This window comes from Dermacentor andersoni, chromosome 10 (genome assembly GCF_023375885.2).
Source record: "Dermacentor andersoni chromosome 10, qqDerAnde1_hic_scaffold, whole genome shotgun sequence".
Lineage (NCBI taxonomy): Eukaryota > Metazoa > Arthropoda > Arachnida > Ixodida > Ixodidae > Dermacentor > Dermacentor andersoni.
In genome coordinates this window covers 61,121,611-61,138,095 of record NC_092823.1, presented here as the reverse complement: position 1 = coordinate 61,138,095, position 16,485 = coordinate 61,121,611, and the positions used below count along the sequence as shown (strand labels likewise).

Sequence of the window (16,485 nt, the reverse complement as noted above, 5' to 3'; positions counted from 1 at the left end):
GTCACTCCAGTGCTGTCTGTATAGTTACAATCGCAGCGTAACCTTGCCACCTTCGCCAGACATCCCTCTCGCATGAGAAGCCGTGCTTCTCCGCGTGAACTCTAAGTTGCGGAGTGAAAAAATGACTGGCAATAAGCTTCTTACTTTTCTCAGTGGACAAGTGTGGGACCTGCGCTCGTATGAAGCTTTTAATCCCTAAGTAGGCCCACCCACTCTGCCGACGGTCTCTGGTCTTCTGATCGACGAGGGCAAGTGTACATGGTCCTGTTATACAAGGCGTCCAAACTACCGAGAGCAAAGTTATTATTCGAATGTTCCGCCAGAAACCATCTCCCAATGTCTGCCGACGTTAACGCAATTGGCATTGAAGCAACGTGCGATACAATGCGTAGGCACTGCCGAAACACGCCATGTGTGAGGCCTATGGTGCACCCGGCCTCCCCTGTCCTAATTGTCCCTGGACATACAGCTCCACGTGGCGGTGTCGCCTCGAATTGCACGCGTGGCTTATGTCTGAGTATATATCGAGACAAGACTGCCAGAATAGATATCATGCGAGTTTGATTCTGCATAGGAAAAGCGACATTTTAAAGCATTCCTTTTATCCTTATAGAAAAGCCACACATAACATCCTACCCAACTTGGCAGCAATGAGGTTCATTGAGGATCTGCACATAACCAGGGTCACATGCAGTGATCCAAGTTGGCCCGATGGTTCGTTTTGAATCAGGCTCCCTCAGCACACGTTTCCTCAGTATTGCTCTCTCTCACACACACACAGAGAGAGAGAATAGACATCTTTATTATCTACATGTAACTTTGGAGAGGCGCCTTCATTCCAGAATGCCTTGAGCTCGGGCCGCGTCCTTGGCCCTCGCGATCAGCCGTTGTTGATCCTCGATGTCGGAGCTGGCCGAGGTTCTTTCTCAAAGCTCGTTGGTGCGATTAGGGTTCGGAGCTCGATGCTTTACCGACTAGACCATGAACTACCGAATGACCCAATTTTGAATGAAAGAGGTCAGACATCCACCAGCAGAAAAACCGAAAAGTGGATGACGTTACAAAAGACGCCTATCGCAATGAAAACTGGCGCAACATAAGACGGTGAGACCTACGGGGAGAGGTCACCGTAAGTCGCCAGCAAGGTCATTTTGGCTGTTGTGATTACTTTTCTAAGAAAAGGCTAACTTAAGAGCTTTTCTATAATTTTTGAATCAGTCGCATTACCGGCCATGAGGGAAAAGTATTATTTTTTTTGCGTTCTAATTCTGTCGCTTTCAGTGCGTTCTGTCCTGCGGTATTATTGTTTGTACGCTTCATTCGCAGCGCGCGAGAAACAAGAAGTGCCCCTTAATTATTCACACGCGTTCCGCGACCCCAGTGGCAGTGGAAGTGAATTCAAGGCACCATCTCCGCTCGTTTTCCCGACCCGGTGGCGCCCTGATTGCGATAGGCCGCGGTGGTCAAGCGGGAACGAATGGACGCCAGCATCGACAGCGTACCGCTTCCAGGTGGTCGCTAAGTCAGGCAATCGGTGGAGTCAGTCTCGTCAAATCACGTTTGGGACCTCTTACATCGCGGCACGCAGACAGAAGTGGTCTCTGCCCTCACTCCTGCAACCACGCCGCACCTTTCATCATCATCATCATCATCATCATCATCATCATCATCATCATCATCATCATCATCATCAACAACAACATCATCATCCTTATTCATTGCCTCATTTATTGTCCCTTAAGGATGCCTTTCAGCGTATTACATAAGGGGGAGAGGAGGGCAAATTCCTCAATAAACATTATGCTCTTTAGCACACTATAGCTAACTTATTTATACAACGGTCAACAAAACTTACTATGCATACTAGAAGACGATGGGCGAGAAAAAACAAAAACAAAACATAAAATGAGGTACAAACCGGCAGTATAAATGGCACCACATGCGGAAGTATAAGAGAGCAGTAAAACAAAGGTAGAGGTTAGAGTAACAGCGCAGTAGTGGTAGGTTAAGGGCTTAAAGACATGACAATAGGTGTCTAAATTTATCTGGATCACTTTCATTTACTATACTGTCGGGTCCCGCGTTCCACAGTTGAATAGCAGTAGGCAAGAAATATTTGTTGAAGGAATTAGAGGCGTCTTTCGCTCGCTACGAGTGAGTCATGCAAACAAATGATGACAATCACGCAGGGCACTACGCACTGAAAACAGCAGAATCGGATGTTTTGGGCGCAATACAGCTTTCCGATCGGGACTTATTTCGTTGAGTGAAAAAGAAGCTCAAGCAAGAAGCACTTACATAGTTTCTGTAATTCGTCAGAGAATAACTAAAGAAAGGTTCCGGGAATATTACGGAACACTGTGGGCTTCATAATCATATATGGTAAGAAAAGAATTATTAACAGCTTAACTAGCGTTCGCTTCGACGGCCTGCAATAGCATTTTTTTTGTTTGCGCTTAATCCTGGGGCGCAATCTTTAAAACTGCCCTGCGGCAGATGGCACAATCATGCTGCCTCAGGTAGATTAATCGACGAGCCGTACATTATTTTCATGATAAATCACAGTAAACATTCAGCCGACTTGTAAAAAATTTATCAATAACTTTTGAGCTACTCACTCTAGGGCACGTTTTCACGATTGATACATCGAGGAGGGCGACTTGTCGAGGTAATTGCAAATACCACCAATTGATAAAGAAGCGATGTGGAACAACCGGGAAGTTGTGCTGTAATTTTATTTACTTCTGAAACAACGCTACCTCTCAAGCAGTGCACGTTTCAGAAGCGAAGCCATTCTGTCTAAATCTATATACCTTGCGAAGTGACTCCAATTCGCGACTTGCAATTTCTGCCCCAATGTCATTAGTCTTGAAGTTAATTTCTGAAGTTGTGGTTAATTATTCAGTGATTTAATTTCATTTCTTGTGCACGTTAACCTTGTCCGAGTAATCTAGATCAAGTAGTATATATGCGTCCATCTGCCACCAGCGATATAACAACGGCCTGATAGCAGCGCGAAGAAAAAGAAATAAATGTTCTATACAACCACCCCCGCTGCGATTTGAGCCCATGCCAGTGAAGCAATTTGCATTTCGGAGTCTATAGCGCGCTCACCACGGTAGTTATACCATGCCATCACGCTCCACACAGATTACAGGATTAGTGGTGGCCACACGTGCGTGTATTTTGCAGGCCAGAACGAGTTCTACCGTAGTGGACGAGGATTACGTTACGTTCATCGCATATGAATTGTTATATACACAATATTTAATAGCAATATATAATTCTGAATGGTGGCAATGATGATTGTGATGATGATTTTTGTGTACCGGTAGTAGGAGATCGTCTTCGATCCTGCAGCGGGCATAAATTAACTGACGATCGTAATTCTGACCGATGACGATGGCGGCGACATTTCGTACCGTAGTCTCTCGGCGCTCGTCTGCGGCGGCGGCTGGTCGAGGTGCCTCTGGGATCCCGGCCCCGCGGACGGTGGGTCGGAGTACTTCTGCGAGCGCCGGAAGAGGCGGCGCTTGAACCGTTCCCTGGTCGGCGGCGGCTCGCTCACGGACAGCAGGTACGGGCTCTGGCAGAAGTAGTCGAACTCGTCCCAGTCCGCACTCGTCGGGTCGTAGCGGGACGGTGCCACGGAGGAGGGCATGATGCACGGTTCGGTGGCCTCGCTCCTGCATCGACGGCGCCAAACAAAGAGTAATCGCTGCGGCGAGACAGTCGTCGACCACAGCGGAGAGATTCGTAACTCCGCGGGATAAAGGTTACAAACGGGGATGAGGTGCCTCGGAAAGGCTGGCCAACGCTTCGATAGGACGACCTATCTTCGTCGACATAGGCCCTCCTATGGAAACGTTGGCCAACCTTTCTGAGGCACCTTATCCCTCTTTATAAGCTTTATACCACAGTGTGCTATTCCATCTGTCAGCCCCATTCTGGATTTTGTAACTCCGCAGGAGTGACTTTACCGCCAACGAGACCTCATGCACTATATATATATATATCATGTACTTTAGTAACATGACTTAGCAAAAAGTTCCTGTAACATTCTTGGATTCACTTAGCACTTGTATGGCCGCTCGAGCACACTTGCCGCCACAGGGAAACTTAGGCATCTACGGCGCATGCGCAGACTGCGAGTGGAGGGTTAGGTTTCCAGAGAAGCGAGAGATGCGCACTGAATTCGGCTGAAAAAGCGACTAAGACTAGTTGACGCACCGCCACACTGCCCTCAGTCACAGATAGATAGGCGCACCATGTCTATAGGGAAGCGCGAGGGAGGAACCCGGCTGGAGTAGGTGGCGTCCAGATCCTCGCGCTAGCGGGGGTGCTTTGTAAATACTAGACGCAGATCTCAAAGGCGACATTTCTTGCCTGCTGAATGTGGCGGGAGCGAACGCGGCAGCCGCAAACACGTCATAGGCGTCAGGTTATGGACGCCACCTATACGCAACTCATGCGGACCGGCGCGCCACCGGTGCAATCTTGGAGGCCACGCAAAGGGTTTTGCGTAGTCTTCGAATGGCGCCGCCAGATGACTCACCATTTCCAGAGAGAAGCGTGAGAAAGGAACCTCATGTCAGTGCACGCCTCACACGTGACGCGTCTAGGCGGTAGCAATACGTTACGTCACTGCATTTCTTCGTTGCTGTTCGCATTACCATTGGCAGTCATCGTGAGGTGGGTTCTCCTGGAACTTTCTTATTACGGCTATCCGGAGATGTAATGCGCGTGCGCAGTATTTTTACCTTCCGTCAAAAGCAGCGTAAGGAGTTTTTAATGTCGTGATGGACGCCGTGTTATTAAGTATTTCTTAATTATGCGCAGCAGCCAGGTTCTTTCAATGCAGCCTCAGTCGTCTTTAATCATCGGGTCAGTATTACGCAATAGTGCTGCCTGTTGCCGCCACGTTGTATATAGCTGAAATGTGGTCATCACTGTTTGATCGGAACCTTTGCCTTCGTCGACTTCGTTACATCATCGCGAATATTGTATCCAAATTCGGATCACGTGCTCGGATTCAAACTCAAGCTTAAGTTTCCTTGTATTTTATTTTACCGATTTAAATTATGCAGGGATTTGAAAACTCTTTGGACCGTTAGCCCAAGGCTAGTCGTAGGCCCAATGAAAGACTAACATTCAGGTAACTTGTGCTACTTCACATATGGAGCAAGGTTGTACCTCATCACTGCGTATATGATCAAATTATAGACAACTCATATATGCGCTACTAGAAATAAAAAGTGCAAAGCCTCGATAACGAACAAATTACTTTCAATTTGTGCATGTGAGTGCGGCGTTCTTTATGTAAACTTTAGCTGGAAGTTTAACACCGGTCCTGTGCACTGTATTCTCGTCCATACCTCATCATTATTGTTAGAACGATTCTGTCATCTCTCTCTCGAGTTTTTCATTTCGTTTCAATTACCAGGCTATTCAAATGCAGCAAGATATAATGCGCAGCTTTTTGTAAAGGTTCTATCGTTCTGCTCAACAATTTCTCGTTTCCGCATTAGTAACACGCGTGGCAAATGGTTCCTAACTATTATCGTATAGTACCTACGACGATCACTTTAGTAGTAGTAGTAGTACTAGTAGTATTAGTAGTAGTAGTAGTAGTAGTAGTAGTAGTAGTAGTAGTAGTAGTAGTAGTAGTAGTAGAAGTAGTAGTAGTAGTAGTAGTTGTAGTAGTAGTTGTTGTTGTTGGTGGTGTTGTTTTTGTTGTTGTTTGTTGCTGTTTCTGCGAGTGGTAGAGTGCACAGGTGCACGGCACACATACCTCGTTCGCGTCCGGGTGGCGGTGTCTCGCGACCGGCGCGAGGCTGGTGCCGCCCCCGAGTCCGTGCCGTGCAGTCGCGGGCTGCCCGAGGGCTTCTTGCCGGTCATGCTGCTGCTCGCTGGGGCCGCTGCGGACGAGGAGGAAGACGCACCCGTCCGGTCCATGTGGAAGTAGACGTGCGTGCTGAGGTGCTTCGTGAAGCCCGCCATGCGAACGGGCCATCAGCGAGCCTGGCCACGGAACCCTGTCCCGTCCCACCCGAAACAAAACAGTGCGTTGGTGTCAACACTGCGTGTAGGTTTTGGTTTGAACGATGCATACCCGCTATAAGAGGGGAGAGAAAAAACGCGTGTTACAGTCATTCGTTAAACGCTCGTGAAATCCTGTTCTGTTATACAAGAGAGAGAGAGAGAGAGAGAAAGGCAATGGAAAGACAGGGGGTTAACCAGAGATTATCTCCGGTTGTCTACCCTGTACTGGGGGAGCAGCAAAGGGATGCGATAGGTGACAGAGAGAAAAGGATAAAAAAAGTGAAAAAAAAATTTATGAAGCTGCTACACAATGCTTGCCCCTGGAGAAATATTAGGTAGAGTGTGCACCTCGGCTTCCTTTTTATTGTCTACATTCTGCAGCAATATTTAAAATAATTAATAATAATAATAATAATAATAATAATAATAATAATAATTGCTGCGAAACGAAAAAAATATTCATAAAGTCTTCTAATTCTAAAGCCGCCAAGTAAAAAGCTTCCTATCAAGAACGGTGTAGATTACCTTAAAGAGCATACCCTTGCTCCTTTATTTTCAGACAAGGAAGGTGTATTTGCGGTTCAGCTTAACTCCTTGTTCCTCACGAGAACTACCCCTACCGTCGATTCTGTCTTTCGACCCATGGTTGCCATTTCGTTGCCCAAAGTTAAATACCAAGCAAGTAAGCTTTGCAACGCTTTTGGGTTTCGAAAAACTGGCCAAAGCAGTCGATAAGCGCAAGAAACTGAGCCTTGACATGGTTTTCGCGGCGAAGACTCATAATATTGACTGCCCCTTGCGGGTTCTTGTAACAGAAAGAGGGGCGTTGCAAAAATCTGTGGGACTGTCTTTACAAGAGAAACTTAACTTACTTACTGTTGACGACCCTATTTTAATAAGGAAGTCGGAGGCATTGACAAACTTTCTCTATGAGAACAACAAGCGTTTACAAGCTTTTTCAGTAGACATAAAAGATTTACATTATTCTTTACCGCACGACAACTTGTAGCAGTGTCTTGAGGACGCCATTGATTCCTTTGGTGCAATAGCTTTCCAGAATCGCACTGGTGTTCATAACATCAGCCTCACTGAATTTTCATCGTTTTACCTAAAATCGACTTTTGTATCTTTAATGACCGGATCTACATTCAAAACAGTGGTGTGCGCATTGGCTCATGCCTGTCCCCTGTCCTAAGTGACATCTACCTTGCTTATCATGACCGGCTGCTATTGAGCTAGATAAACGAAGTGCGTCATGCTGTTTTGTAGATGTTTGTTTGGTCCTTGTAGATCGCAATAACGCTGCTTTCTAGCCCAAATCAGACGAAATCGTGAAAACTTTTAACAATTTCTTTTATCCGCTTGTATTCACCCATGAGATGCCCACTGAAAACAGCTTGCGATTTTTCGACCTAAATCTACTTCTTCATGTGACCATGTATGCTGGATGTACGGACCAAGAACAGGGAAACCTCTTTCACCGTTTGACTCAGCCCATTATAAGCTGGTGAAGCGAAGCATCACTAATCTTTGTCTTACTAATGCTCTCAAGAAATCCTGTCATCATACCATGCAGTGCAGTTTTGCAAGTCAAGTTGATCGACTTATGTGTGGCGGGTACCCGACCACACTACTGCCGGCCATAGCTGCAAAGCTATTAAAGCATCTAAAGGAGGACAGTGACACGGACGCCCAACAAAGAAATAATGAACAAAAGAGGCCGGTAGTGATACCATATTTGGATAACATCTCTCACAGATTAAAAAAGATTCGCCGCAAGGGTAACGTGGGAGTAGTGTTTTCTGTGCCGGTTCCGCTGCGCAGGCTTTGTACGGTCGTAAACTCGCTGCATCCGCGCACTACTGCCTGTTCGAGCATGCACAAGAAGCGTTTTGGGTCTTGCGTTGTTGGAGTTGTTGATTCAATTCCACCATCATGCGGGAAGATATACATAGGCCAAACTGGTCGCTGCCTTAATGAAAGGCTCAAAGAACATGATTACAATGTGCACCGAGCTATAAAGGGACACATAGGAATTCACTGTCGCGACTGTGGATGTAAGCCGAACATTTATCGGTGTGAAGTGCTAAAAAAACACCGATGACAACTTGCGCGGGAGATTATTTAAGCTGATCTCATAGCAAGGGCTGGCAGTAGGCGCCTTAGCGCGTCATCTTTGTGCCTTCTCCACAGGAAGTAAAATTTCTTGAGCAGTTTAACCTTGCATGACAGAATTGAGCGTTCTGTGTTTCATGATGGTGTAGCCGTCTATCGGTGTGACGTTTTGGGAAATGTTGCGGCGGCATGTCCTGGTGCTTTCTTGTAGCTATATATATATCGTGCAACTTGCCAATGAACCAGTTGAAAGTCAGCGCTATGTTCCTTTATCTGGCCGGCTCAGCTTGTTTCTTCCTTTCTATGTTGCGCTGTACCGGTTTTAGAATGCAAAACCAGCTCGCCAAATCCTCAACCCTAGCGAAATTCCGTTCTCTACAAATTATGAATCCTTGGCATTATGTAGACTTAAACTAGAGGTTGGGTCAGACAATTTATTAAGGTTAGAGATCTACCAGTCAGCAATAAATACCGGCATGAGCAGCGATTGATTGAATTGAATGTGATTGTGTCCGAAAAGGATGTACTTCAGTTTATCCACACTCTGAAGATGGCTGAATGTTCTAAACATTTTGTTTCTTTATTGTTCTATTGAGCACTTTTTGTGTACTTCGTAAGTTTTTCCCTTTGGTGAGCTGAAGTAACGTAAAAAGTTGTCTAACAAGAAACACGAAGTTCAGTTTTTTTTAGCTTCACCTGCAATATTGTATACAGTGCGTCGAAGCTAACTTTAGCCAAGGCTTAAAGAAAGAGTTCTGGAACGCCCTAAAAGTATGTTTCCAGAAACTTTACGGAGCAAATAATAGAAAAACTTTATGCGTTATCTTGAGTTGCTGATTTGGACTAGAGTATTTATTCAAATTCGAAAGTCCTATTTTGGAAGACGACCTTCCCACTACGAAATTGTAGAGCATTCTAGTTAGCGGTCCTACTCAGCAGCATTTTGATTAGCGCGTATTTCGCAATATATTTTTTTTTCAGTGTCATGACAAATGCTCACGAAGTATTGAAATTCCCACACGAATACACGGGTGTGGGTAGCCATAGCTCTGCGTTCACGTTGTAACCGAGCACCATAAGAATCCAGCAAATAGCACGATCCATCACGCTTCCTCTTACAAGGAGCCGTAGCTCCGGTTGCTTCATCGCAGAAATGTTCTCACAGGAACCGCTTTACCGCTTTGATTGAAATACCTTGCATTTGAGAAAAAAACTTTAAATACAGTTACTCCAAGAAGCAGAATGTGCATTTGGGACCTCCAATTTCGTACAGATATTGTCGAAAGTTGGCAAGCTTACGGAAAAATTGGAAGCCCGAAGTATTACACACCCGTAACTGTGCACCGAGAATAGTTATCGCTGTTTTGTAAACTGTTTCTGCAGGAGCACTTCGTACGGACAAGTTTGATACATAAATTTGCAGCTTACGCACAATTGTTACAACTTTAACCGGAATTTTGCAAATCTCTTTTTCACAAGTTACCGGTATATTTCAGATCAGCGTGTATCATCGTTTTCTGATTTATATGTATTATTAAGCGGAGTATATCTCATTGTAATGTAGCTTCTTTTATGATGGCTTTAGGGACTTGTAAACGTGATACCTTAATTCGCTGTTGTTTGATTTAATAATTAGTTTACATAAATGAAAAAATAGAAGGATGGCATAAATCGAAAATACCTTTGGAATACAGACAAGATTCTTTTTCTTGCCATAACTTGCAACAAACCTCATCAAACTAGGTGCAGTGGTTGCCGAGAAAAGCGATTTCTTCGTTCTCATGCATTCAAATAGGCGCTGCTGACGTGCTTTCATAATTAGTAGCGCTTACAAACCCAAGAACATCGCAGCGTCGAGGACAAACAGGAAGACGCCCTCTGGGCAACCCACGGCTCGGCCCACCCGGTGTCAGCCACTGCGCTCCGCTTCTTCCTCGCCCTCCTCTGCCTAGTGGTTCGCTGATTCACCGACAGAGGGCGGCAGATTATGTGGCGCCCAGATCCTTTGGGTTGAATCCCCGCTGACGTCAGGCTCCCTCACGCGTCGTCGAAATGGTCGCACGGCTGGCTGGGTTGGACGACATAGTCGCGATCATCGTGCTCCTGTGTCAGAAAAAGAAAGACACAAGAAAAGGAGGTTGCAGTGTTAGTTTATACCACTATGCCACTGTATATTTTTGCCATTACCTCATTATCATTCTTAAACTCTAAACGAAACCACCAGAACAAGATGTAGTCGTCTCTAATGGTGACGGTTACTACTCCTTGCATATGTTTTTTTTTTAAATAATAATAAAAAAATGTGAGATAAGAACAAATGTCGCAAGCTCCAGAGCCGACTTGTCAAAGGTTCCGAGAAATCCCCACATACAACAAAACATGCACAAATAAAAAGGCAATGTCAGGTTGTAACACAGACTATGCAGTCTATGCCGAGTTCCATCACGTATGGCTGTTTTGAGTTCCGAACACGTACACGAGGCCCAAGATCAACACGCTCACAGATGAAAATACAAGCATGACGTAATACACATGGAGATATATATGGAGTGAAAAGAGGGCTTCGCCACCTCAAGCGTATTCTCCACGAAAGCATTTATTGATTCGCTTTATTACATCGAATCATGGCACGGTGCCCTCACCCTGCCCGGAAAGACAAATAGAAATAAAACACATACGCACGCAGGCACATTTATACACACGCGCACCTACAAACACACATACAAACATGAGCACGTGCCCGCACATACACACACATGCCCATGCCACACATAGTGGTTCAATCTTGCGGTATAAGCGCAAACTCCCCATATCGAGTGCAGAATCTGCTTTGCAAGTGCATCGTCCCTGGGTGTCGTCCTATCTTTTGAAGGCGCGTTACGAAGGTACAACTGCTGGGTCCTTTTGTGTTTCTAGATTAGATTGTAAAACTTTATTTGTCCAACAGATGTAGGGAAGGCTTTAAGCCTTCCCACCTAGACGACGGCCAGGATTCCTTGGACCCTAGCGGCGGTTGCGGCCAGTTGGACGGTCTTCAGTTGAATCTCCGGATCGGAGCTGAGTAATAAGGTCGCCCATTGTTCTAAAGACTTTATTCTTCCCCCAGAGGGAGCCTGTGGGCATTGCCACAGAATGTGATTAAGATTAGCCCTGGCTTTACATAGCTTACACTGGCTGGAGTACTGACCCGGGTAGTAGAGGCTGCACGACACCGGGCTTGGAAACTCGTTGGTTTCGAGGCGACGCCAAGTGGAGGCCTGGCTCTTGTTTAAGGATATATCAGCCGGAGGATATTTAACCTGCCCTAGTCTGTAGTGTTGTGTGATCTCTCTGTAACACACTAAGCGGTCCCGCCCCATGAAGCCATCGGCTAGCCCACCAGCTCGGAATGTAAGTCCTCGAGCTAATTCGTGGGCCGCCTCGTTCGCAGCGAGGGAGGTGTGTTGTGTTTCTAGAAAAAAACTGGAAGTTAGAATACGCATTCGGCTCTCGTCGATGCCTGAGTGTACGTTACAATTCTGGCAAACGCACCCATGAGTATCCCAACGACAGCCGTCTTGCACGAAGAATCTGCAATTCTCTTAGCAGCATGGGAAATGTTCTTGAAGCATTAGCTGCTTGCTGCTGTTTGTTGGGGATCCGCAGCGTTCGAATTTACCTTTAGCTAAAGATGACAACTGGGAGCATGCTCTTGAACGCACGGCTGCTTTCGCGTAATGAAATTTTTAAAGGTGTCAAAGAGCAGGACATTCATACTGATGCATAATTACTGTTATAATTAGACCAGTGGAGTTCCGGTTGGCTACCCTGCACGGGGGGAAGGGTTAAGGAGGATAAAAGGAGAAAGAGAGCGGAAGGGGGACATACAGAGAAAGCGAGACGAGGACTAACAAAACGCGTACACTATAAAGCGGTAAGGGGCGGCGTTCTTAAAGTCTATTGTTAAGCCCCGTAGACCGCAGGAGCCTTAATAACGCGAGTAAGGCCTTGAACGCGGATGTTCTTTGAGAGCACTGACCTAAAGCTTCCAGTTCTGATAGTGGACGATGGTCCAACTGGTCCAGTACTCTGCACATCACTTTATTAACATCTTCATCGAGAGCACGGGCATGAAATCAAACTTAGTTTTCCGTTCGGGAAACATATCGAACCGCTGAAAGCAATTGGCACGAAATTAATGGTCGCGAATTCCGCATCCCTTTCTTAGATTGTGCTGGCCCAACTTAAAGTTCGCAAAACGATCCGGTTAACGCGGCCACCTAAATATACCACCAGTGGCGCACCCCAGATCTGTCCGCAGAACTGGAAAGAGAACTTACCCGCCGAAATATACGGCTTTTAATTAAGGTCCCGAGCGGCGCGGCTGCACCGTTCCGCTCTGGTGCCATGCGAGGCAGCCGCGTTCCAGGGGAACACGTACGAATGGAAGTCGTCTCCGGTGAGACGTGACCAGAATGCAGCGCGATAGAGAGCCCTGGGGAGGGAGCCTGAACACCAGTCTGCGAAACGGTGGACGGTTCGTGAAAGGCGTGTGCTCTGCGCCCGCGGCCGAACATTTATTTTTTTTTCCCCTCCTTTTCCGACCCGCGATATCTGTCTGACATGAAAACGAGCCGGACAACAAATGGGCCCCGCTCTTTCATTGTCTCGCTGGCCCGGGCACGTCTGCACGAGTGCGCCGAAGGCATTGTTGTCTGTGCGCCTGCGCACGTGTGTGTGCGCGTGCGTGAGCGCACCTTTGCATATTTGTGTTTGCTTGCTTTGTTTGTTTGCAAATGTGTTTGGGCGAGTCTGTGCATGTGTGGGTTGATGTGCTTCGGCAGGCGCTGGAAGCGTCTGCTCCAGCAGTAGTCGTTGTTGTCGTTTCGGTCTTTGAGGTCGTGGTTGTTGTTTATGATTTTGTCGTCGCTGTCGTAATCGTTTTATTTGTTGGCTTTCTTGTTGCGGTTTGTTACCCTACACTGGAGGACGTTGCAAGGGGAGATAGAACGATAAAATGAAAGTACTGAGAGAGATCGAGAGAGCGCACCACATGATCGCAATTCTTCATAGCACGAGATCGCATTTTCCAAAGCTGCAATTTGAGGTACACCGCATGAAGAGTGCTGAGCTAGGCCGCTACGAAATAGTTTTGAGCGTGCACTAAAGAAGCGTAATGAATGTTTCTTTCTTTGTTTTTCATTCGGTTCCATTTTGAATGCAGCCCCTGCGCCCAAGGTTAACAATGCAGTAGCCACTGGGAAGCTGTCACAGGTGCATAAGTCACGAAAGCGTTCGATATTCTATATTCAGCGTGCAAACAGACCATGGGCTCAGGTGGGATAAGACACGACGTATTTGCGTGTTTCTGTCGGTTGATTGCCCTACGCATCACAATTTTTCTGTCGACACGCACCTGGGCCCACATTTCAATCCGCGCACATTATTTGCAATGAAATGGGCAGTCTCTAGTTATGTTGAGTGCGCGATGAGTCGCTCTTTGTATAGGCCGACTGTACGCAGAGTTATTGGACCGTTTCAGCTGCAACTGTGCGTATGACACCGCTGTTGAGTCAGTGTCCCGTTTTAAGGGAGGAGTTTTATCCGGTCGCCTCTGCTTTTTGCGCGCTGTTGATGCGTGCGAGGTCCCAATCCTTCACTCCTCCAGTCCCAATCCTCCACTTCAGTCCTCCACTACGGCGTGCCTCATAAGCAGAGAGTGGTTTTGGCACGTTTGTTTGTCGTATTATTTAAACTCTACTTCACTGGTTGTAGCAACGCTCTATTTTTATTCAGAAGGTGGACGTGGAAACGTTTAAAATGGGTAGAATGACTCCCTCCTGACCGCTATTATTTTTCAAATAGTTAAGCTTTGTGTGACAGAATTACTCACTAGGTGCGTATTCTGTAGGTGTCTACCTAGTGGACATGTCGATATCAGCTGCTGCTAACTTGCTGATTGACTGGGCTGAGGTACCAGTGAGTAAGAAACCCACACCCCCAGCCATTCTCATTAGCACTGGTACAGCTCCAGCCAATCAATGGCGGCCGAAATATACAGTCCATTAGATGGACATAACAAAATAACCCCCCCCCCCCCGCCTTTGTTTCTTAATGATTGGTTCATGCTAAACAACTGCATGCCAAAGCTAAACCACGAGATTTCGCTTATGCAGCTAACCACTGCAAATTAATTCGCAACGTACGCTGCAGATTAATACTAGCCTAAATGTCTGCACTCTGGTATTTCTGTTCTTTCTTTTTCGTTTCATCATAGTTTTCCTGTCAAGTTTGAACAATCAACCTCTCGCTCGAAAACACCAAAAGTTACGATACTACCCCGTTTTGAGTGCAATTTATGAGTGCAGCAGGCACTGGACGAGGCATACAACTGCACAACAAGAAACATTTTCATAATCCGAGCCGCAATGAGAAACCCAAGTAAGAAAACGAGGAATGCACGATGCGCTATACCCTTCCCAACCACGGCGGCCGCATTTCGATGGGGGCGAAATGCAAAAACCGATCGTGTACATCGATTTATCCGCACGTTAAGGAAATCTCAGGTGGCCAAACATCGTATGGAGCACTCCACAACGGCGTCTCTCGTAAACCCAACTTTGATTTGCCAGCTTAGACCCTATTATTCAATGCAGTCAAACTAGGTCCCAATGTCAGGATCGTATTTGTCATCAAACACTTCAGCAGAAGCGATCACTTTTGCGTCGGGTAGCCTCTATTACGACGCTTTACTGGATCGACCGGCTTGTTGCCAGTGCACTCGCTAACCACGAAACTATAGTGAACAGAACAGTGAACTGATAGTGAACTTATGCACTGAACTAAAACCAAGTTTTAGTTCACTGTTTAAGGAAAAAGACAGAAACAAAAGTCTTTGTTCTGCGTTCGAGTCAATGTAATGGCGTATAATGAGCTTCTATCGTTCTCCGATAACCGATGTTCGCGTGATTTTCTTCTACGTCATGGGTCGATTGTCACTTTGCGCAGCTCCCGATTACCGACACGCATATTCATTTCAGCAGTGCGAGCGAACTCCTACTGCTTTATAACGTGGCATGACGCATTGCTCAATGTTTCAATCGGCTTCATCTTGTGAAGAGCGAGAAATGCGAAGGCAGCCTCGTTTTACGTCACCGTTCTATAAGTCACAAGGGTCGTTGGGGATCGGCCTTAAAGGTAAGACGTACTTTGGAAAGCTTAAGCTGCAATGACAGTCGGAGACAAGCAATTAGTGCTTGTGCGAGCCCGCTTGCTTTTCCCGGGCTGTCACTGCGCCTAGACTTTATTAAGTATGTCATCATGGAGTCCGGGTTCAACCACGAGCCGCGCTTGATTGTCCCGCGTTCGTAGTGATGTGAACTGAACGAGTAATTTGACTGCAGTGATCTCCATTTGGTTGGCCCAGTTTTAAATATTCGGACAGAGAACAGGACACTTGAGACGATTTCGTTGAATAACCCTGTGCAAATTTGGGCCGTAACGTTTTAGTCAGCAAGTAAGTGATGTAGTGACATTAACTTGTGAAAGGATTGTCTTCGTGTTTCCTGCAAATGATGTCCACCTGGGCAATGTCTCACTTGCACTGAAGTGATCAGAGTACGTTTTGTACGCTTTAACCTAAATGCACATATATTTTTTAACTACACATTAAAAAACCAAAAAGAAATCACCGTATCTATATGCATAAAAGCGGCAGCTACCAAGCTAACATATATAAGTTTCTCTTCAGAACTTGTGTATTGCCCCGGCTGGACAACTACACCTATGATAAGTTCAACATGACGACTAACAATGACATCAGCTCTCACAGGCAGGTCCAGAGCAACCACCTTGTTTTTAAACAGTGCCCCACTTACTGAACTCCCGGTGCCGTGACGATTATAGTAAATTGAACTTTGACATGTCACTTATCAGTGCTGTTCCACGGTAACCGCCTTATTGAGGGCTGTTAGCCAAGGCACGAACTTTTCATACTCGCCAGGCCTAAAATAGTAATTTTTCAATCGGATGCATGTTACATTTTCGCGTCATTCTCCACTCCTTCGTTTTGTCTTCTCTTCCTCCTTTCACAATGCTCCTTTGTCTATCTCCCGTTCCACTCTCACTCTTCTTTTTATAAGTACTGCCTTTTGTCTTCTAGAGCCGCCAGGCGTTGCGCCCCTGCTGGTGTCGGGTGTCAGCCAGACCTACCGCCCCTTCGTGATCGCATTTGTGTGTACGAACCAACTAATAATAATCGACCGTGCGCCTCGCGTGTCTTCACCGCCTGGTGCCAAAACGCGCACCATTGAGAGCCGAGCGCGTGATGGGTAAAATCTGAACCTGGCA

At 46.3% G+C, this 16,485-nt stretch overlaps 1 protein-coding gene across 5 annotated transcripts in view; it reads right to left on the bottom strand.

The window, feature by feature from the left end:
- Positions 1-16,485, bottom strand: part of LOC126543839 (uncharacterized) — a 405,430-nt gene that overhangs the window by 182,013 nt on the left and 206,932 nt on the right. For 3 of the 5 annotated variants that reach the window (XR_008608858.2, XM_072284882.1, XM_055062386.2), the window contains exons 3-5: positions 9,990-10,260; positions 5,792-6,035; positions 3,423-3,686 (exon numbers count right to left, since the gene is read on the bottom strand). Coding sequence is in view for 4 of the 5 variants with exons in the window: in XM_072284882.1 (XP_072140983.1) it covers positions 3,423-3,686; positions 5,792-6,035; positions 9,990-10,003 (522 nt within the window). In the remaining variant the exon portion in view is untranslated. The remainder of the gene's footprint in view (positions 1-3,422; positions 3,687-5,791; positions 6,036-9,989; positions 10,261-16,485) is intronic. The other 2 variants (XM_072284881.1, XM_050190968.3) reach the window with 1 other exon arrangement.